This window comes from Myxocyprinus asiaticus, chromosome 43, assembly GCF_019703515.2.
Source record: "Myxocyprinus asiaticus isolate MX2 ecotype Aquarium Trade chromosome 43, UBuf_Myxa_2, whole genome shotgun sequence".
Lineage (NCBI taxonomy): Eukaryota > Metazoa > Chordata > Actinopteri > Cypriniformes > Catostomidae > Myxocyprinus > Myxocyprinus asiaticus.
In genome coordinates, this window is record NC_059386.1 from 7,067,062 (window position 1) to 7,091,879 (window position 24,818).

General features: G+C 37.9%; 1 protein-coding gene across 1 annotated transcript in view; it reads right to left on the bottom strand.

Annotated features, from left to right (window-relative positions):
* LOC127434049 (ciliary neurotrophic factor receptor subunit alpha-like) overlaps window positions 1-24,818 on the bottom strand; it is a 290,499-nt gene that overhangs the window by 140,396 nt on the left and 125,285 nt on the right. Inside the window, exon 3 of the mRNA XM_051686497.1 lies at window positions 3,736-3,969. Coding sequence (XP_051542457.1) covers window positions 3,736-3,969 — 234 coding nt within the window. The remainder of the gene's footprint in view (window positions 1-3,735; window positions 3,970-24,818) is intronic.

The following is a 24,818-nucleotide window of genomic DNA, read 5'->3' on the forward strand; positions in this document are numbered from 1 at the left end:
TTAGATTGCATACGGCAGCATTTTTAAAGTACAGTACAGTACAGGTTTAGTAAAAACTTTTTTGAGATTTTCTTTTTACATTTCCCTTGTTATAAAAACTATTTACTACCAAAACAACGACACTGTAATGCAAGGAGAAATACACTATTTCATGTTAAGCATTTTCTCTCCCATAGAATTCCATTATAATGCATGGTTACTACTAAGACTTGTACCCAGACAAAAAATTTTTTTTAGCAATAAAAAAAAATATATATAATTTTTTTTATTATACTAAATATAAAATACTATTTTTGACTCTTTAGTCATGCCTACTGTCTACAGACTGATGACCCAAATTTTTAACAGGATGCTGGTTCTTTGAGCTTTAAAAATGGAAAAGGCTTATTGGGGAAGAAAATACTTGACAGAAAAATATTGTCTTTCTCTATTGATTGCAGCTTAGTTCATTTGGCAAAAGGTTGTGTTTATTAAAAGTGAAAATTTATAGAAATTAGTTTTTTCCTGGACATTTTATTTAAGCGGTTTTCATTTTAAGCATATTAGGGGCTGTTCACACGAACACGTTTTTGTGTCCATCCTACATGTTTTTTGTTTTCTATGTAAACAAGCTTTAGGGTGGACCTCTTTAACCTTTGTGCATGCTGGAGTCCCTCTGGAAAAAAAAAATAAAAATTCTGTATTTAAAGCTGGAATGTCCAACCCTATATGAGACTCAAGCAAAGTCTCCATTTGTTCTCTATTTAATTTAACTGCTGCCTATGAGAAACAATTGCAATATTAAGAGATATTGTTTGCTATGTGACGCTGCAGAGACAGACATCCAGAAAGCAGCAAATCAGCTGTGTTGTTGGCCAATAAATAAACTCTAATCCATGCTCTTTGCAGTGTGACCTTATTACTGTAAGTCTAAAATTAAATTCCTTTAAAGGAATTATACTATTTGTATTAATGATGTGATATCAAATTTCATTCAGTCTTTCTCAGGAGCCCCGGCAATATGCAGATTCGCCTGATGAAACACATTCCTCATCATGTTCTCATAAGAGGACTTATCTCCACTTTTCCCCTCTCCATTCCTCTAATTTGATTAGTCAATGAAATTGCCGTCAGGCGGCGTTACGGTAGCATCTTGTCACCAATATTGATTACGGCACTTTGCACATTTGCTACAGCACAGCAGTTCATAATTTAGCTCCAAGGTTTTCACAGAGTAGCGAAACAGATTCAAAATGTTCTCCAAAGTAACACAAAACTAGTTTTGTTTACCTGTGTTTTGCATGTTCCAAAGTGCTGCACGATGCAATATGATTAAGAAATAGTTGATGTTTAATACAGTAGATCTTAACTGTTTATAATTCAGGACCCATCCAGTGGCAGCCCAACACAGTACCAAAATCATTTACCATACAAAAGTAAGCAAAAATGTCCATTAAATGAAACATAAAATAAATGTATTACTGCAAAGGCCCAACAATTTGCAAAATTATTAAGGGGCAGATGCACTACTTTTGCACATGGAATTCCAGCACAAATAACTTTATATACACATTATATAGTTTTATAATTTGAAACCAAACACACTTCTTTTTGTGAGATGTTTTGCTTAAAACTGTACTTGAGCTATCTTTCTGTAAAATAAATTACACTTGGTTTGATATTTTGTAATGCAAAGACATTCAAATATTTTTAAGAAGCGTCCAAATACTTTTTGGGGTCACCGTATCTAAATTGCACCACATTTCAGCCAATAAAACCTTACTTAGTTCATCATGGTCTCACCTCTAATGGGGCTTTTCCACTGCATGGTACAGCTCGACTCGACTCGACTCTGCTCGCTTTTTGGGGGTTTTCCACTGTGGATAGTACCTGGTACCTGGTACTTTTTTTAGTACCACCTCGATCGAGGTTCCAAGCGAGCCGAGCTGATACTAAATGTGACGTCAAAACCCTGCAGATCACTGATTGGTCAGAGAGAATCGTCACTACCAGCGTCACTGGATTTGCAACACGGGACATCAACCTGCTAGTTTTAAAGTTAGCAACAGCGATAGCAGTATCATTTGTTCACGCGACTTTCAAATTGTAAAAAGAAATGGCTGTGCGCAAAACCAAGCCGTGGTCAATAAACGAGGAGCAGACGTTCCTCTCGTTAGCAACGAATGAACGACGTGAAATGAAAAAGTCTTTCAGGAAGTGTCTCAGCTCTTGGCCGCACACGGCTACCACCGGATGGTACATTTTGTTACGTTAACTCTATATTCTGCTTGAAAGCTTCACTTTATTTAGTTGACCAGCTACTGGAAAGCTTGCTTCTAAAACAACCAGGCCAATTTAACTGTTACACTTGTGTAAAATCACCATGCAACAACTGCTTTATGCAGCACTATGAGCTAGTAGCTAACAGCTAGCAGTCGTGTTATTGTTTATGGTCAGTAATGTTTGTCATGTTTAAGATGATGTCACAGCAGTAGAGGTGGTGCAACTATGACGATCAGCCTATAATCCCACCCACGTTGAGGCGGCACTAAACTACAGTGGAAAAGCAAGCTCAGAAAAGTAAAGCGAGCAAAGTCGAGTTGAGTCGAACCGTAACGTGCAGTGGAAAAGTGCCATAAGATTCCTGAAGTCCAGCTAATGACCCTGTTATATTGCTCATCAGAGCTGTGTTGCAGAAAGAGCACATCTGTCCTGCCCAGCATCTTCTATGACATCATACTGCACAACCCTTTAAAAACAATCCAGCATGACCCATAAATCCACTCGCCAAATAGATAAGACACGATACTCGCACCCTGGTGACTCCCACACAGATAGAAACAGCTGCTTCATGGAGAAGAGTGGAGAGAAAGATTTTGGATCGAGGGCTGGAGGAGAACCAAAGGCCAATTGGGGTCAAACAATGACGCTTGTTGTTAATAATTAGACTCTTTAAATACACAGTGGAGACATCCAAACAAGAGGTTTCTGGCCTCTCTGAGAGGACAGTGTTGCGGAAGCAAGCACATTACTTGTTTAGGAGAAGGAGTGTTGGGATAAACACTGCACAGGGTCATTCAGAGGCCCAGGAAGACTATTGGGAATTAAAGGAAGAAAAAATCAAAATAAAAAGATAGAAAGCCTAAGATGAAGATCTGTGAAGCAGAGACTACATGAGGGTTCTTAAGAGAAAGCATTAAAGCAGTCATATCATGATGAATCAGTTTTTCCTTGATCTTGTGAGATAAAAGAACTTGGACACCTGCTGTGACTTTCAGAACTCAAAATGTCTTCGCCCTACAAAAAGAGCATTTATTAAAACTAAGCTACAAAAACAACTTGTTCTGAACAACTTTCAATGTCACACAGATGATTACATTAACACATGATCATCCATGTTTACACATCATTGTCATTTATTGGGTGTTTAGAAACTTGGCCCACCCAGTTTAACCAGAAACACTAACAATGTAAGAGTAAAAAGAGGCAAAAGTCATCAAACCTTATGCTGTTCCTGGCTGCATATAGCACCTTCTACTCTGTATATCCTTCTAATGGATCCCAGCATTATTAATGAGCAGCTGAAATTTATTTCTATATCTCTGATCTGATTAACAGATTAACTGAAGAAATTAATGGTTGTTCAGAAAATTTCAGCACAAATTGCTTTGTTCAACAATCCCACAGAGGCGGAAAACTGCATGATGGATCCAGCAAGAAAAGCAAGCGAAGTACGGAAAAATAGACATGACTTACGTCCAACGCGGAGGTTGATCTGGTCTCGGCGCTGACCATCAGGGTTCTGGAAGCAGCTGTACAGGCCATTGTTACTCATGTCCACCTCCATCAGGATGAGCTGGGGTCCTTCCTCTCGCCGGCGAGCCTTCACGTCAGTACCATTCACCTTCCACGTTACAGAGGCATCGCTGTCCAGCGAGCCGCACTGCATAGTGACATCACTTCCTATCCTCTCATACTGAATCCTGGCACCTGAAGAAACAGAACAGAGCAAGGTTAACACCATCAGAGTACAGAGTATCTCTCACATATAACAAAAGCTTTTAAGGGCTCCTGGGAAGTGGTCGTGTCTAGTAGAGAACCGTCTGGATGAAAAAATCATGCAAGAATCTAATTTAATATACAAAGGTACTGTTAGGCTTAGGGATAGTGGGTGGTATAGTATTTCTGTGGGACTCCAAATAAATGCAATAAACACAGTGTATGAATGTGAAAGTGTGAATCTTGTTAGACTTTCCCCAGCCCAACAGTTCCCTTCTAGACACAACTCTGGGAAGTTCATACTTGCTTGCTCTGAAGTCGTAACTATTTCAAGTGATTTGGTCTAAAAACATGGTCACGCAGGTCAATTCAAATTTGTTTACTCTCATTTTCACTTACTGACAGGAAACGACATTTCTGCGATCACAGGAAGCTTATTTAGAATGCAACAAAATGAAGGCGGAAAAAGAATGCTTTAGGCGACATCCACACTAATACATTTTCTTTTTGAAACACATATTTTTTTCTATGTTTTGACCTTCCATCCACATTGAGATGCCGTTTTTGTCGAAAACTGAGCTTTTCGACTGCTCCGAAATACTCTCTGAAGTAAATACATTTTGAAACACCGTCTTCGCGTTGTAATGTGGACAGGGAAAACGGAAATATCTGAAAATGATGATGCAGTCATCTGATCCATTCAACCCAAAACAATCAAGATGGTGGCCCATGTTGTAGCGCCATTGTTGTGCCTGCTATCCACTTTGATAGCATTATTAAAGAAAAATGTTACTTTGCACAACCTTCATATTGCATTCCTTCAGAGGCGACAGGAAGTTTACGATGGAAATTGCTGTCCGGCGGCAGAACTCGAGGACAATTGTGTTTCTGTCCGTACATGGAATGCTTATTTTCCACATATGCAGCAAAGGGATTTAAGTGTTTTCGTACGTTTCAGTGTGGACAAGAAACTTTTGGAAAACACTTGAAAACGGCAGTGTGGACGGAGAGCGTTTAGAAAATGAAAATGCCTTTTTTAAATATATCCAGATTTATGTGGACATAGCCTTATATGTATTTAAGCAGTCTTCAAGTTGAGTCAAAAATATCGTAATTTTGAGCTACGTGCATGTAAATGATCAAACACGCTTTTGTCAGGTTGTCCGATATTTGCTTGGTTTGTTTATGGTATTCTGTATTTTACCTCGTAATTGGTTAGAGCCACACAGAATGATAATGATACTGGAAATGTAGTGTTTTGGCAAAAGTCTGTGGCTTGTGCCCCGGCTCACACGTGCCCATATGTTCAACAATACTACAGTTTTGGCCACTGGGGGCAGTGCTTTAAATTTTGTTAAACACAGGCAGATTTCAGTTGAAGGACTTTTAACATACTGAAACCCAAATTCATAGTTGGATCAGTCTGCCAACATGACTTGAAGGCGGTATATGACAGGGTGTGAGGAGTTCAAAACTGATATGCATGGGAAAGCTTGTTTTAGACTGTTGCAATGGATAAAATGAGATTGCATGAGAAAAATTCAATATATCTTCATCGGGTTACAGAGTACGAGTGAGAATTGCAAACGAACAAAGCATTTTTTGCCTGTGTGCAGTTGGTAAACATTAATGTTGAACAAAAATGTTATTTGGATGCTCATGACAAATGAATACCTAGTTCATTTTAATTGTATTATTTATATCAGCTTGGTCATCATTGTTTATTTCACTTATACAACAGGAAAACAGAAGTTTTGGCCTTTGTCTTACACTATTTTTTATTTTTGTTTTTTTTTACCCAAAGGCATGTTGTTTTATTCCTTGATATGAAACGAATATCACAACTTTCTTCATGTCACAACTCCAAGTAATGTCGTATAGATGCCTGCTGTCATTTGATTGTTGGAACAAAGAAAAATATGAACATAAGAAAAACATTAAAACAAGTAAGCAAACACAAAAAACAAACAAAGAAGATACTTCAGTGTTTATTTTTGACTTTCATTATGGCTTTCTTGACCCATGCAATGCACAGCGGTAAGAAAAGCAATCTCTCTTTCTTCCACTGACCTGACTAACTACCCCTGTAGCCTAATTCACACGCTCTTTCCCTCTGGGCAAACCAAATCCATGAATTTTAACATTCACTCCAATTTCAAAGCCTGTGATACTGCAGTGTTGAATAAAATGTATAATGAAAGGATGGTGTGATCAAGAGAGACGGGCAGCGATAGTGGTGACTATCTGCTATTGCACAGATGTGCCCATGAGCATCAGCTCAGCTCAGATAGCAGGATACCAGTCATAAATTTGCACAGCAAATTTCCTGCCTACAATAAGCATGTTTCTATCTTTACAGATAGAAACAAGATATAAAGTAAGCAAAGACAAAATCATAAAAACGAAAGACTAAGGAATCTAACCCACAAGTTGTTACAGGGAAACTTTTTCAAAAGTTTATGTCCAATTGGTATCAAGTAATCAAAAATTTAAAACTAAAAGGAATAGTTCACCCAGAAATGAAATTTTGTAAAATAGCATTTCATCTGGAAAGATTGTCACATACTGTATATATGGAGCCCCTTAGAGGATAGGGTAGGATTTTTTCCGCCTGAAATAGTTTTGCATGCCCTTGAAATAAGTTTTGCATTCTCTTGCTGTAGTTTAAATATGGTTTTACTATAGTAATATTGCAGACTGTAGTAAGCATAATTTTTGGTGGATATCATGGTTTTACTATAGTAATATTGTAATAACTATGAAAAGTAAGTGAAGTAACCATGTTTTTGGCGGTATACTGTGTATATATATATATATATATATATATATATATATATATATATATATATATATATATATAGTTACCATGGTTTTACTATAGATTAACCATGGTTAATCTTGTGGTTACTATGGTTTTACTACAGATATTTGTAGTAAAACCATAATAACCACAAAAGTGTGATTTTTATATAAATAGTTTTAGTTTTCCTGTATTCTTACTATGGTTTCACTACTAATATAAGGGTTAAAATAAGGTTAATGTAATACCATGGTATTTTTATTGCGAGAAAAGGCAAAACTTATTGCCAGGGAACACAAAACTTATTGTGAGGGCATGAAAAACTATTTTAGAGAAAAAAAAAAAAATCCACCCCTTCCTCTAACGGGCTTCGTACTAACACACACACACACACACACACACACACACACACACACACACACACACACACACACACACTATATATATATATATATATATATATATATATATATACTGTATATTAATTGTGGTATACTTTTACAGTAGATATACAGTGAACTCTTCATTTGGAGTAAAAAAAATATGATAAAAAAATAATACTTTATTTTTTTTTAAAAAAAGACAGATTTTTTTTATTTTTTTATTTTTATTTTTTTTCAGAATATACACTGACACTGAAGAAGGCTTTGGGCCGAAACATCTGTTTTTATTCCCCTGCTGCTGTTTTAGATAGTAAAGGACCAACATTTTTTGTAAGTTATTTCCAGAGTGCAAATCTTCCTATTGTTTCTCTTGCATGGACTTAATCATTTGGTCATAGCATCTGGATCAGCTGGGAGAGCATGATGATTCTCTTTTTGCATTTCTGAATATAAACATCTGCCTAGTGGATGAAAAAAAGTGAAAAATCCCATAGACATGCATTGAAAATGCGCCAGTAAGCAACCATCTTGCAACCATTTAGTAATACCCTAGCAACCACCTATCAACACCCTAGTAATTACCCCAAACACCCTGACAAGGCATAAATATAAATAAGTATCATAAAATGCAATACTTTGTAATACAAATACTTTTTTTTTTTACTTATTCATTTATTAATTGTTATGGAGAATCCAAAGGCATTTTGACCAAATACAAGATTAAAAGTAATTCCCCATTTTTAACTCTTAAATGACCCGAATATAACAGGAGGGTTAAGCTTTAAAGTGAGTAGCTATTGACTGCAAGTGTACTGAAAAGCCAGATCAGGATCTTCTTTTTTTTTTTCCTTCTGTGTTCCGCATAAAAGAGATAGCCATATGGGTTTGGGACGACATTAGGATAATTAATTGATGATGTTATTCCCATAAATCCTACAGTAATTTACTAAAAATCTTGTCCTACGTACAGCTCTAAAATCTAATTTGCACTTCCACACATTCAAACTTGGCTCATCACGTATGGGCAAAAAACATGTAAAAACCAATGGAGTGTTCCATCATAGATTCAAGAATAACCATCCATCCCCTTGTGCTTGTCCTGTCTTTTTTAGACTACTGTGAATTAACTTGAATGTCTACTGATTTCATCATACTTATTATCATGTATAGATTCCTTCAAAGTTAAATTAAGGGTAGTTCTAAGCTCTCTTTTAATATTTAACATAAGACTTTATACTCATTTAAATCCAATACAAGCTCCACTATTCAGTATTGTTTCTTTAAACCAGTTTAATTGTGACCATTGACTAAACGTCATTATCATTGTCAAAGAGATGTTGAATAATAATTGCAAGGAGGCTAAACTTCTCAAAAGCCCATTTTACAGCCATGTTTTATGAGAAACCCTCAGAGGACAATTCTTTGTGTCGTGTAAGCCTGTGAAATATCTACTTTCCAAATATCTTTAGAACAGGAGTCATTGCTGTTACCCTCTGCTTTCTTCCCTTTGAGGATTCTCATTAAGGGGTTGTCTCTCACTTGTCGGCCCACTTTTGCCAGACTAGACCGGGATGTTATGGAGCCTCAAATAAATCCATTTCTCGTTTCCTGTCTTCTTATCTGTGGGTGCTGCGGGCAGGCAGTGTTAGGACACATAAACATCCGCCCATTGGCACGACACAACAAAGCCCAAGAACAATTGCTAGCATCTGCTTTCTTTCGATAGTTCAGACTGCCTAATTTTAGTTATCTAATTAGTAGGTGCTTCTTTCAAGGCCCTATCAGATTTGAGGTGTGCTTGTTTTCCAAGTGCTGCCAAATGGTGGCACAAAATGGGCATTTCTATATCATCACCAGTGAGTGGTATATTAGCTCTCTTTGCTCCAAGCCATAAGCATAAGCAGTGAATTCAGTAGCAGCCGACAGGGAAAAACATGACCATTTTACACCATTAAGAGCTCACCAGAAAATTCAGTCACTGTTGAATGATCTAATAATGATGTTTTCTTATATTGCTTGTAAAAAGATATTTCATTACAATGCATGGCTGCTTTCCAATGCTTTTCAAATGAGACACATGCTTTGTCTTCGCATAATAGTGCTGTCATGGTATCTACCAGCAGGGGCTAACTGCCCATGCTAACGAGTCATACCCTGACCCCCTGGGGTTATTGTATATTACCTCTAAACAAACAACAGAATGAGCCAAACAATTTCCAAAACATGCAAATTTGTTCTGAATGTGAAATGCATAAAGCTTCAAGGGCAAAGTGTTTGAAGGTCCCATAAGGAATAAGATGGAATGGGAAAACATGGTTTGATGTTTAAAGGAGCAGTCAAACTTATGCTTGATAATGTAGATGTAAACTGGCTGCAGAGGTTAGCAGAGGCGTCATGTAGAGATGAGAGAAGCGGGACTTTACACCCACATGGAAGTGCTAAAGGGCATATGCAGCGTTGCTTGTGGAGGGAATTCTAGAGCTGCCAATAAAGGACTGGACGGACAGCAAGATATCCTGGCTAAATGAATAACAGCTGTCTTTCTGAATCATGAAACAAATTCACAAAGCAGTTAATTAGATAGAAAAACAGAAACCTTTAGTCCTTTGTTTTCAAATAATCAGAGCAAAGATCTGGAAGTACAGTATGCCCGCTAATTTTTCTCTATATAGACAATAAAACTTACATTGGATTCCCATCGGCATCTCAGAATATTGTTTTGTGAAAGAGTATGGTGCAACCAAATGTTTCGTGCAGGGCTATAGCCCCCAAAATTAAAATGAACACATACATTTTGTGCCAAAGTGGCTAGTGCCTTGACTATTTTTGTCACATCCTTGGTTACATGGCATTATCATGTGTTCAGAGCAGCAATAGTGAACAAGGGTTCATTGCACAGTAATCATGACTCCAGGCTGAGGGTGGGCTGGATAAAACCATGGCATATGGAAGTTTTCCCTCCCTGGCTGATATGTTTTGTAACACAGAAGGATTTTCACACAAACAAAGGTCATGAAATGGCATTTACACTGAAAAGGTCAATAGGATTAGAAAGTATCAGATTGATACAACATGGATCAGACAGCTTCATCCTGATCCTATGGGCTCCCGGGCTTAAACGCTTAATAATGGAAATGTGCACTTGGCTACTTGGTTTATTTTCTTGCACTTGTCAAGGGGAATGCTAGCTAACTCCTATCCATGGGCACTGTTCCTCATTTTCGCTGTCCTCCCAGACCTACCGTGATGCACCACATGGTCCTTTGGAAAGATCTAGTCAAAGATCAGTATTAGTTCAGTACAGTCTTCTCTTTTGCTTTCTCTTAACCAAATAGGGGTGTATACTAACCATAATTATACAGCAGATAGTTTTGGCTCTAAAATCTTATTTAAAGATCAGATACAGGACTATTGCTTGACCCACGTTGAAATTTGTGGTAAAATAGCCAATATAGGCCCACAATCTATGCTTATCAGTTGAATTTTATATTAATGCTCCAAGTCATTGAATGATCTTTAGTAATTGCATTGCTTGGCTACCAAAAACAAATTACAGTTAGGTTAATAAAATACACTTGCTTAGCACTTTATTAGGAACACTATGGTCCTAATAAAGTGCCGATGTGGTCTTCTGCTGTTGTAGCCCATTCGCCTCAATGTTTTACATGTTGTGCATTCTGAGATGATATTCTGCTCACTACAGTTGTACAGAGGGGTTATTTGAGTTACCGTAGCCTTTCTGTCAACTCGAACCAGTCTGGCCATTCTCCTTTGTTTCCGTCTGCAGAACTGCCGCTCACTGGATGTTTCTTTTTTTTTTTTTTTTGGCACCATTCTGTGTAATTTCTAGAGACTGTTGTGCGTGAAACTCCCAGGAGATCAGAAGTTACAGAAATACTCAAACCAGCCTGTCTGGCACCAGCAATCATGTCACAGTTGAATCACTGAGATCAAATTTTTTGCCCATTCTGATGGTTGATGTGCACATTAACTGAAGCTCCTGACCCATATCAGAATGATTTTATACATTGCACTGCTGGCATATGATTGGCTAATTAAATAATTGCATGAATAAGTACAGTAGGTGTGCAAGTGTTCCTAATAAAGTGCTTAGTGATGGTAAAATACTTGGTGGAAGAATTGTGTAGAAGAATTTGTGATTATTTGTTTAAAATGTGTTTACAATCATATAATCAGATTTTCAGAGCTGGAAATATTGCTCAAGCCATGTTCAATGGCATTGTAAAATAGCAGATATGCAACTACCCTTACAAAAAATCTAAATTAGCTGCAAACTTGCAGCAAATTTGCCGCTCTTTATTTTCACATGCAAATGAGCTTTTGATTCACCGCAAATGTTTGCCAGAAGTTTGCAGCACTTCACTGGTAGTGGTGAACCTCTGGCAAACCTTTGGCAACAATGGACAGTTTGCCGCAAAGTTCATTTGCATGTGAAAATTATCAGAGGCAAATTTGTGGCAAGTTTGCGGCAAATTTGCCATGAACTCTTAATTTTCTTAAGGGTACAAACAACACACATCAATTGAATTCTACACAATGTGCTAATTCATAGAATGATCTTTGATTATTTTGATATTTTCTCAGCAATTGTAAACAGATTACAATCTAGCATGTAAAATTGGTGGAAGAATTATTTATTGTGATTGTTTATTGGTGCGTTTAATATCACATTAAATACAAAACCCCTTAACTATGATAAAATGACGATAATATCCAGTCTATTAGGGCGTATTGCTTTAGCTTGCCAACCCAGACAGTGCAGCCTCATTTGTTCCAGGATGTTTGGGATATACAGTACATTGTAGAGATTGGTAAATTTTGGAAACCAGACATATTTTTTATAGACGAGAATTTACAGAATATCTATTTATATAACATTTATATAATAACTATACTAGTCAGATTGACACATGAGCAGGATATAATGATGTGGGCAATGTACTGCCCTGTGCAGGTGTGTATTTAAAAAAAAAATATTTACACAGTTCCCTAACATCTATCATGATCTATATCTCTGCATAAAATTGAATGGCATTTGGCCCGAGGTTACCAGAGCCAGCCAGGTCCATGCTACATTTTGCTGAGTGATGACAACAAACTACAGCCGGTGCTAGCCAGACATCACTTCAGTCTTTTGACTTCAGAGGTTGAACTGATGCCAACTCCAACTGTAAGACATCAGATAATTCATATGCCACTGCCTGAACTTTGGATTTAGGATGAAACCCACCGAACCTCACTGAAATGACCTGCCGGTTGAACTGTGATGCACCTCATTGATCTCTGCCTGCATTACCTTTGTCTATTGATGGACTACACTCTTGAAATGGAATACATAGACTATCATTTAACTGCCAACAAAAGCCTTCAACAGCCAACTAACAAAGGACAATGCATCTATGTGAACTTCTGCAGTTAATCCAGGATGGACTTTAAAGACATGAATCATTAATCTTAAAGTTAATAAAACATATTTTTTTAAAACACTGAACCTTAACGCTTACTTAATTTACAAATTTTAAACCATGACATGCACTGTACATAAATAACTAATACTGGCATTATATTCATGCTGTTTATTCAGAGGGGAACTGGCCCCCACAGTGAGCCTGGTTTCTCCCAAGGTTATTTTTCTCCATTAACCAACATCTTATGGAGTTTTGTGTTCCTTGCCACAGTCGCCTTCAGCTTACTCACAGGGGTCTAAATAAAATTATTATTTAATAATTTAATTTGTATACACAATTTACAATCATATTTAATCAAACTACACAATGATCACTCTAAGACTTTATAGATATTACAGTTTCATTTTTTATTAATGCATGATTTCCTGTAAAGCTGCTTTGAAATGATGTGTGTTGTGAAACATGCTATACAAATAAAAATTAAGTCTTATATTACTATTTGATATCTTGCATCATTCTATGATTGTTTTTAATTATTATTTTTATTTTAGCTTTTTTTTTTCCTAATTCAATGCACAATGGAACTTTTGATAAAAACTCAGGCCCACTTTTTTTTTCCGCAGATACATGAGCAGCCTGCCAGAGGAGATGAAACAGGATGTACAACTCAACAGCCCGTTGTGATGGAGAGCAACATGAGGTAATGCTCCAAAGCAAATCGACACCAGAGGAGATTAAAACACCCCAGCCCGCTTGTACCCAACCATTATACAAAAAGGCAATCCTGATTGAACTGAATCCTAATCTCGGAAATGCACTTCACGGCATCAGCACCCCCTCTCTCTTCATTTGCTAATACACAGTAACATACATCTTTAGCATTCTATTTGTAGGTCTGACTGCTGTTGACAGGCTGTGGCTGATATATGGGGTGGCTTGAGGTATGGTGGTGTCATTGGATTGGTGCAAGGTCAGGAATTTTGGTACCATGGCCGTGTCATGGTCCCACGAGTCCCCTGTGCACACGTCTTTGTGCAGAAAATTCCCACTGAAAACCTGAGAAAGATAAAAACTGTGGTGTATGCACGGAGGGGATAGGGGACCCTGGTGTTCAGCTTTCTTTGGCAGTCTCAGGCCGTGTGGCCTAAAGCTTTGGGGGCCACAGGCAGTTTGAAACACTGGGGTACTGGCACCACTGGATGTTCTATAATCCAACCCTGTTCAGGACTCACTTTAGCACTATAACTCATCCCATCCCAGGTGAAGAGATAGTGCGTTATAGCATCGCAGCCAGAAACATCATCATTTTCCCATTTGAGCATTAAAGTAATCACATTAAACTTATTTCCATGATGGTCCTGGCAGCATCAGTCTATTACAGCGATTGGACCATATGTTGCCATCGTGGTGGTGATGCTTTGCAGTAATTATCGTGATTGTGAGATATGCATGGGGTTGGTGTAGTCTTACACCTTGTCCTTACCAGCCGGGTGTTTCCAATGTCAAAAAAGGAGGTCTATAATAGCTGGAGTGCGCTATCCTTAGCATTCCCATTCATCTCAATAGCAGTTGCTTAGCTAGTGCAGAGAATCCTGATCTGCACCTATTTTTGCTCATGGGCACATGAGCACAGACCTTTTTGAGCCAATATTTTTGCAGAAAATGTGTATTTTAACAGAATAGATAGCAGGGGCTAGCTGGACCATGCTAATTAGCCTAACCCCTTGGCTTCAAGTAATTTTTCTGTTCTAATTTTAAACAAAAAATATTTGCATAGCAATACAATCTCTGCCAATAAGAATACATTTGATGTTTAATGCTGCATTCATTCAAAGTTGGATGTAGGATATTCATACTTGATATCTCCTACTTTGGACCATAAGCCTTTATTCTATTGCCCGATGCTCAGAAGATGACAGATAAGGAAACAATATAGCAATGCTGCTGTTAGCTGTGTGTTTGATTATCAAGAAAACATAAAGAACAAAGAACCAAGAAGAACTCCTTGCAAACTAATTGCAGCAAATAATGCTGCATTTGTTCTGCAGGTGTACGATTATCAGCAGAGATGATACCATGTTGTACAGCCTGTAAACATTTGCTAAACATGTTTAATTATTTTTTTTGTTTTAGAACTTTGACTCATGGATGCATTTTATTTGCTTAAAATTGAATTTTTAATTTTATTATATACTGTGTACATAACCCTGGCATTTTTATGTGATGTCATGCACCCATGTTGGAAGTTGAAAGTTCAACTTCAAATGGTGTTCTGTTGCACTTTTCCAAGTATAAAGATAGAAATGTAGAGTTTCTAAGTTGAATGGAACATAGCATAATATTAAAATATGCTGATCAAGATTTTAGACCAATGAGATTTCACTGTGGGGTGAGCTACCCAGAAAGACGTGACTGATATAGAGACCAAGCTACCTACAAAATGTTTTATTTTATTCTTTTTTCACTTGTTGCAGTGGGTAGGACAATAAACAAATTTAACCCTTAAATGCATGGGTGTTTCGCTAAACATTATTACACACTTAAGTCTTTAGAGACCCAGCACGTACATTATATCTTTCACAAATGGATCTACAAAATGCCCAGATAGTGTAAAATTTTAATTCAATAAAATAATTGAATAGAATATATTCTGACATGTTTTTATGTTTTATTTTTCATCTATCATAGAGATAATGCAACAATAGAACAGAATTCATTACTTCCACTCTGAAATTTCATGAGACACAACTGACTGTCAAACACATATTGAGCTACACACAACACACAATCTACACATAAGCTACATACAGTAGCTAAATAGACTCACAACTTACATAATTTCAGTAGTACACCCAAATGACAATAGTGAAATCATACTGTTCATGTGTTACACTTGCTATAGTTTACTTCCACGTTGCTTCTTTGTCAAACAGCAATGTCAAATGTAACTGTCAAACACATATTGAGCTACACATAACACATAATCTACACATAAGCTACATACAGCAGCTAAATAGACTCACAATTTACATAATTTCAGTAGTACACCCAAATGACAATAGTGAAATCATACTGTTCATGTGTTACACTTGCTATAGTTGACTTTACGTTGCTTCTTTGTCAAACAGCAATGTCAAATGTAAATCAAGTCAATCACTGACACATAAGCACCAAATTGAGGAAGAAATATCATGTATAATATATACACGCATATGGAACATAAAAAAAGTATGATTTATGGAAGCGCAAAAAATAATAATAATAATAATATATATATATATATATATATATATATATATATATATAACATATGTAGTGCCTTTAATGACTCTGTATATTTTTGGTAAATAAGCAGTTATATATATTTATAGCCTGGACATTCAGATGTAAAAAAACAGCACCATCACTATTAGAAAAAAAGTCATTTTTGATCAAATCTAGACAGGCCCAATTTCCAGCAGCCATCACTCCAACACCTTATCCTTGAGTAATCATGCTGAATTGCTAAATTGGTACTAGAAAATCACTTGCCATTATATCAAACACAGTTGAATGCTATCTGGTTCATTAAATGAAGCTTAACATTGTCTTTGTGTTTGTTTTTAATTTTCCACAGTATGCAATAGACTGGCATGTCTTAAAGTGCACCTATTATGGTTTTTATAAGTGCCTAATTTTGTTTTAAAGGTCTCATACAATAGATTTACATGCATCCAAGGTCAAAAATCACTTTAATTTGCTCATGATTTAAATTGCAGCATTAGCTTTTTTTCCCCAGTGTAAAAACGACTCGTTCAATGATCCGTTCTAAAGGATTCATTCTAAATTCCTCCTTTCAGAGAGCCTACTCTGCTCTGATTGGTCAGATGTCCCAGTCTGTTGTGATTGGTCTACTGCTTAGTGTAGTGTTTGAGAGCAGCTCAAAGCTGTTCGCGAGCAGCCAATGAAGACCAGAGGCGGGTTTTTTGTTACCAAATTACGTAGGTTAGTACAGGAAGTAAGTCTGGAATTACTAATGACTCGTTTCAGGTGTTCAGAATCGGTTCTTTCTTTTGGGAGTCAATAACTCCATTTGTCGTGCACTTTGATTTTTGAAACTTTGCAGACTTTTTTACATTCACAAACAGCTATATAACACACTACATGAAAGGTAATATTTTAAAAACCATAATAGGTGCTCTTTATGGTCAATATTAGGTCAAAATTGGCAAAAAAAGAAACAGCTTTCATTAGAAACCCGTCAGTCAATCATTGTTTTGAGGAATGAAGGCTATACAATACTTGAAATTGCCAAAAAAACTGAAGATTTCATACAAAGGTGTATACTACAGTCTTCAAAGACAAAGGACAGCTGGCTCTAACAAGGACAGAAAGAGATGCTGAAGGCCAGATGTACAACTAAACAAGAGGATAAGTACATCAGAGTCTCTAGTTTGAGAAATAGACACCTCACATGTCCTCGGCTGACAGCTTCATTGAATTCTACCCGCTCAACACCAGTTTTATGTACAACAGTAAAGAGAAGACTCAGGGGTGCAGGCCTTATGGGAAGAATTGCAAAGAAAAAGCCACTTTTGAAACAGAAAAACAAAAAGAAAAGGTTAGAGTGGGCAAAGAAACACAGACACTGGACAACAGATAATTGGAAAAGAGTGTTATGGATCTTAACCCCATTGAGCTTTTGTGGGATCAGCTAGACTGTAAGGTAATGTAAGCAATCTATGACAATTGCGACAGGAAGCGTGGGGTGAAATGTCACCTGAGTATCTGGACAAACTTCTGCAAACTTCTGACAAAAGTATCTGCAACGCTTCCATTGCTGCACATGGAGGATGTTTTGATGAGAACTCTTTGAAGTAGTTTAATAAGTTCTGAAAATTGTTTTCAAATTGTAATAGTAATTTTTAGTAATAGTAATAGTAAAAGTTTTAATGTCCTGACTATACATTGTGATCAGTTGAAAGCCACTTTGGTGAATAAAAGTACCAATTTCTTTCCATAAGAGCAAAATCTGTACATTATTTCAAACTTTTGGCCTCCAGTGTATATATACAGTATATATATATATATATATATATATATAATCAGCTACAACATTAAAACCACCTGCCTAATATTGTGTAGGTCCCCCTCATGACTCCAAACAGTGCCAACCTGCATGCTATTCTTCTCACTACAGTTGTACAGAGCAGTTATCTGAGCTACCATAGACTTTGTCAGTTCAAACCAGTCTGGCCATTCTCTGTTGACCTCTCTCATCAACAAGGCGTTTCCATCCACAGAACTGCCACTCACTTGGCACCATTCTGAGTAAATTCTAGAGACTGTTGTATGTGAAAATCCGGGGATATCAGCAGTTACAGAAATACTCAAACCAGCCCGTCTGGCACCAACAATCATCCATGCGATTATCTAATCATCCAATCGTGTGGCAGCAGTGCAGTGCATAAAATCATGCAGATACGGGTCAGGAGCTTCAGTTAATGTTTATTTCCACATTGCTTCTTCATCAAATAGCAACGTCAAATGTAAATCAATTCAATCACTGACACATCAGCACCAAATTGAGTAAGAAATATCATGTATAATATGTACACGCACATGGAACATAAATAATAATAATAATAATAATTATATAGTAGTAATTTGTATTAATAGAGTACTCATTTGTAATAAATAAATATATATTCTGTTATAGTAAACTTATATATACATGAAAGAATCATAACAAAAATATGATTTATGGAAGATGAGAGAGGTCAGCAGAGAATGGCTAGACTGGTTCAAACTGACAAAGAGTACGGTAGTTCAGATAACCACACTGTACAATTGTGGTGAGAAGAATAGCATCTCAGAACGCTATTCTGAGATGCGGGTTGGTGCTGTTTTGGTGGCACGAAGGGCAGCTAAATAATAATAGGCAGGTGGTTTTAATGCTGTGGCTGATCGGTGTATATCAGGTGAAGTCAGAGGTTTACATACACGTAGGTTGAAGTCTTTAAAACAAATTTTTTAACCACACTTAATCATTTCATATTAACAAACTATAGTTTTGGCAAGTCATTTAGGATATCTACTTTGAGCATGACATGAGTAATTTTTCCAAAAATTGTTTACAGACAGATTGTTTCACTCTAAACTGACTCTATCACAATTCCAGTGGGTCAGAAGTTTACATACACTAAGTTAACTGTGCCTTTAAGCAGCTTGGACAATTCCAGAAAATGATGTCAAGCATTTAGGCAATTAGCCAATTAGCTTCTTATAGGCTAATTGGCTAATTGGCATCAATTGGAGGTGTACCTGTGGATGTATTTTAAGGCCTACCTACAAACTCAGTGCCTCTTTGCTTGGCATCATGGGAAAATCAAAAGAAATCAGCCAAGACCTCCACAAGTCTGGTTCATCCTTTGGAGCTATTTCCATTGCCTGAAGGTACCACGTTTATCTGTACAAACAATAGTATGCAAGTATAAACACCATAGGACCACACAGCCATCATACCGCTCAGGAAGGAGACACATTCTGTCTCCTAGATATGAACGTAGTTTGGTGCGAAAAGTGCAAATCAATCTCAGAACAACAGCAAAGGACCTTGTGAAGATGCTGGAGGAAACAGGTAGACAAGTATCAATATTCACAGTAAAACGAGTGTGAGGGTGCTTTTCTGCAGGAGGGACTGGTGCACTTCACAAAATATATGGCATCATGAGGAAGGAAAATTATGTGAATATATTGAAGCAACATCTCAAGACATCAGCCAGGAAGTTAAAGCACGGTCGCAAATGGGTCTTCCTAATGGACAATGACCCCAAGCATACCTCTGAAGTTGTGGCAAAATGGCTAAAGGACAACAAAGTCAAGGTATTGGAGTGGCCATCAAAAAGCCCCGACCTAAATCCGCTAGAAAATTTGTGGGCAGAACTGAAAAAGCATGTGGAAGCAAGGACTCAACCTGACTCAGTTGGGCCAAAATTCCAGCAACTTATTGTGGGAAGCTTGTGGAAGGCTACCCAAAACATTTGACCCAAGTTAAACACTTTAAAGGCAATGCTACCAAATACTAACAAAGTGTATGTAAAGAAATGAAAGAAATAAAAGCTTAAATAAATAATTCTCTCTACTATTATTCGGACATTTCACATTCTTAAAATAGTGATTTTAACTTACCTAAGACAGGGAATGTTTTCTGGAAGTGGTATTAGGGAGGCCAGTAGGGGGTGCTCACCCTGCGGTCTGTGTGGGTCCTAATGTTCCAGTATAGTGACGGGGACACTATACTTGTAAAAAAGCACCATCTTCCGGATGAGATGTTAAACCGAGGTCCTGACTCTCTGTGGTCATCAAAAATCCCAGGGCACTTCTCATAAAGATTAGGGGTATAACTCCGGTGTCCAGGCCAAATGGCCTCCTAATAATCTCCATCCCTGAATTGGCTACATCACTCTACTCTCCTCTCCACAAATAGCTAGTGTGTGGTGGGCGTTCTGGTGCACTATGGCTGCCATTGCATCATCCAGGTGGACGCTGCACATTGGTGGCGGTTGAGGAGATTCCCCCATACTATGTAAAGTGCTTTGAGTGCCAAGAAAAGCGCTATATAAATGTAAGGAATTATTAATTATATATATATACACATATATATATATATATATATATATATATATATATATATATATATATATATATATATACAGCTCTGGAAAAAATTACGAGACCACTGCAAAATTATCAGTTTCTCTGGATTTACTATTTATATGTATGTGTTTGAGTAAAATTAACATTTTTGTTTTATTCTATTAAGTACTGACAACATTTCTCCCAAATTACAAATAACCATAATGTCATTTAGAGCATTTATTTGCAGAAAATGACAACTGGTCAAAATAACAAAAAAGATGCAGTGTTATCAGACCTCAAATAATACAAAGAAAACAAGTTCATATATATATTTTAAACAACACAATACTAATGTTTTAACTTAGGAAGAGTTCAGAAATTAATATTTGGTGGAATAACCCTGATTTTCAATCACAGCTTTCATGCGTCTTGGCATGCTCTCTACCAGTCTTTCACATTGCTGTTGGGTGACATTATGCCACTCCTGCCGCAAAAATTCAAGCAGCTCGGCTTTGTTTGATGGCATGTGGCCATCCATCTTTCTCTTGATCACATTCCAGAGGTTTTCAATGGGGTTCAGGTCTGGAGATTGGGCTGGCTATGACAGGGTCTTGATCTGGTGGCCCTTCATCCACACCTTGATTGACCTGGCTTTTTGGCATGGAGCATTGTCCTCTTGGAAAAAACAATCCTCAGAGTTGGGGAACATTGTCAGAGCAGAAGGAAGCAAGTTTTCTTCCAGGATAACCTTGGACGTGGTTTGATTCATGCGTCCTTCACAAAGATGAATCTGCCCGATTCCAGCCTTGCTGAAGCACTCCCAGATCATCACTGATCCAAAAGTATTACAAAAACTGCACAAACAGAAACGCACCCCTGCCTCACTCCAGTCTCTTTTGTGCAAGCTGAAAGTCATGCAGCCCAACTCAATAAGCACAGTGTAAATACATAGAGTAAAAAAAATATTGTTCCCAAACCAGGTTTCATTCATATTTGAAGGGACACCTAAGGCCAATATATTCTGGAGTGCAATGTGCATTGGTACCAAGCCAAATCAAAAAGCATTCACAATAGGATGGAGAATCTACAGGTAAATCCACTAAGGCTGTTCCTGTAGCATCCTTACATTGACACCTTACAAAGTATTGCACCGTATAAATAATTGTATCTATGGGCTAACAAGCAATTGATATAGCACCTAAAATATGCTGTGGTGGAACCAAAATAATTCTCAAATATGGCTTAAGGTGCCTTTTGCAGTCTAGGGACTCAGCAGTTATTGTCTAATATCTTTTTCATTCTTAGTTTTAAGTATATGGCATGTACATGCTGCATTGGCCCCAGGCCCTAGGAAAAAAATGCCATTATACCCAGATTACTTGCACATTTATTCCACCACTCTACCTCGGCTCTGCTTTGAATGAGGGAATTGCGTGGCCTTGCCGGTGGAATGTAAACATCTCATGGCAGGCCTGGGTCTGTGGCCCCCCATCCTCCTCATCGGGTGGAAACCTGTTTGCCGTATGCCTCCCTCCCTCTCTTCCTCTACCTCCACCAGCACACATGTCCCCCAGCACTGATCACAGATGAGCCGTGCAAAATGAAGAGCAAACATACCTGGATATCATTACAAAGCACTCCCATAGTTTACAGCAAGTACACTGAGGCCTAAAACCAACAATCTGCCCTACCCCATTCCCATTCCCCTCGCAGGGTGGCAGTAGGGTGGGGCTGGGAAGAAACATGCTCTGGTAGGGGTCAGAAAAATGTCTGGTGCTCATTTTTTATGTCTGGTTTGACAGGCACTCTAAGTACCAACAACATTGACCTTAATTTGTCTCCATTTGCTCAAACATTGTTATCTTTCCCCCAATCAATCTCAGTGCTAAGGGTCTTTTTATGATTTTGATCTGTCGATGTGTTTATGTCGAAAGGGGAGTGGAATTTGATGACTTGGTGAAAAGCATGTACTTTGATTTAGAAACTTTGCTATACTATGCTATGCTAAGGGAACACAAAGCATTTTTTATACAATGCCAGTGTTTAGGGTCAAAGTAGTGATCTTAGGTAGTTATCATTTATCATGTCAGGCCTTGGCATGTCTCAGAAATTAAGAAAGAAATATAATTTTTCTGATGAGAAAAATCATTTGACCTAGGTGAAAATGTAAAAAATATTTCTATGCCTCATACAACAGGAGCTCAGTTTGTGCTTTTGATCATGATGAATACCTTTTCTTATCTTCACCACAGCATCTCTATCGAGAGCAGCCGAGGTAACAGGACTTGCAGAATGATGGCAGACAGGAGGGTGGAGAGATGGTGACTGCAGCTGTTTGCTCTGGGATGCTCTCGTTTGTGAAGGGTACACACTCTGGCAGGCCAACAGGCAGTCCTCTGACAAGCCTACTTTGTATTCCACATTATTTCTCCCCATGAGAAAACCCTTCATAACACAGCCTTATGCTCTTGAGCTCCCTTGTGTTTCCATCTTCTTATCTATCCCACCTCCTTTCCTATCTACTTTCCCACTGTTGTGTCTGCCCCTTTATTCTTTCATTCACTAACCCTCTCAAAATCAACACCCTGGGATAGAGACCTCCTTTACAAGAGCTGCCGTGACTCCATCCAAATTCTCCTGTTTCCTCGGGGTAATCCCAGCATGATTGCCCTGCTCAGTGACTCTTCGCTAGGCTCTAACAGGTGGCACGCTACTCACAAGACACTGCCACTTGCAAGAAAACAACGTGCAGGTCTTGTTTGGATAACACTCAGCTCAACTCTGATTTCAGTCTGGAAAAGGGAGGACCTGTTCATAAGTGTCACTGAAATAACAGGTCCATTTGAAGAGAAGAATCAAAGACATGGATGGTTCCTCCACCCAGCACGGCAACTCAATTGTTGGGGAATGTTTCGAGCAATACAGGGTTTTTAGAGAGGCCTAATATGTGATGGATTTCACTGACCTGCCATTGGATAATAGATATTACCTTGCAGGATCTTGCAGCCACCTACTCAGCAAAGTCCGGGAGTATGGTGCAAACCAACCTATCATCAGTAACACATGCCTACTCCCCATGCTTTGAGCTCCTCATTGGCTCTCTGATCTCGCTGGGTTCTGCAGTACCCAGGTACCTTTTTTGTGTGTCAGGAGCAGGGAAATGTAAGGACAACTGAGTACAACACATGAAAAACACATGATAAGCTCCAGGGGTGTAGAACCCCTATATTTATCATTCTATTTAAGTTTTGTTTTGCTTGGCCACGTTTCCAAAAAGTTGTCACCACATAACAGAAAAACAGAAGCCTCTATCAATGGGTTACATTCTGCAGTGGACTAAACTAGCATGCTCCTAAGCCCCCTGATTAGATAGGTCATCATTTGATCAGCAAAGCTTTATTACCTAAAGCTACAACAACTTTGAACACTTACTTTGTTCCTTTTTACTCTGATAGAGTTTTCTGTTGATGCACCAGGTGACTGCTAAGAGGACATGATGTATTGATGTTGTTGAGGGTGAAGTAGTGGATTTAACGCAGGCTGATGGAGAGGCTTGGACAATATGTCCATAATGATCCACAAACAACATCCTTGTGTAGTCTAGTTCCACAGGTATACTGTCTTCACTACCACTGTCTATGAGGGGTGTGTGCACTGGAATCACAAGTAATCTTGTCTAATTGCTATCTAATTGCTGACCTTGTTTGGGACAACAGTTTTCTCTCTGGTCAACTCTGTTAGTGGGGCTGATCACCTTTTGCTCTCAAAACAAATATGCTCTGGAAATCACAAGATGCAATTATCAGGGATATCTGGAACTTTCATTGGACAACATTTCATTTTAGTGGTGGTCTCATTTTTGTCAAAATTGATTAGGACAGCAACTGCACGCTGATGCTATAAAGTGAGTTGCAGTCAAGTTAAAGTAACAGTGCTCAACACTTTACAATGTCAAAAGACATCCGTCTGATATGGGCAGACAGACAACAATTGAAACATAGTGCAGACAGAACTTGCACATCTCTAGCACTTTTAAAGTTTTATAGAACAGCTAAGTCAGTCAAAATTCTCATGGTCTTTGCATGTTTTCTCTTCTAATTTTTCTAGCTAGCACAAACTTCAAAAGGCTCTTTTAACACTTGCCGATCTTATCTTTCTACTCCTTTTCATGACAGTAAAACATAAGCTGCCAAGTCTGCTAGCCTAATTGTGAAATAGAGAGACAAACTGTCTGGCTTCTGTTTTCAGGGCTACCAGACAGCTGCTAACCCACACAGGAAATTAAAACTAAGTGCAGGCATTAGTTTTTTTTTTTTTTTATACAACCTTTCAGTTCAATGTTTGCTTCTTCATGTACAGCCCAAGCACACATATAGAAGCTTGCAATCTAAGAGGGTCATCTATCAGTAGATTTACCACCGCTGCCACACATGCAAACAGAGATATTAGATCATGTAGAGGAATTGCACTAATATTATGATTGTATATACATTTGTGGCATTTATGGTGATACTAAAGCATAATTATATTTGCACAATTTATCTCAAAGAATACTTTATTTCCATACTAAATTGTAGTTCAAGGAGCCAGGGCTCACAAAGACAGTGC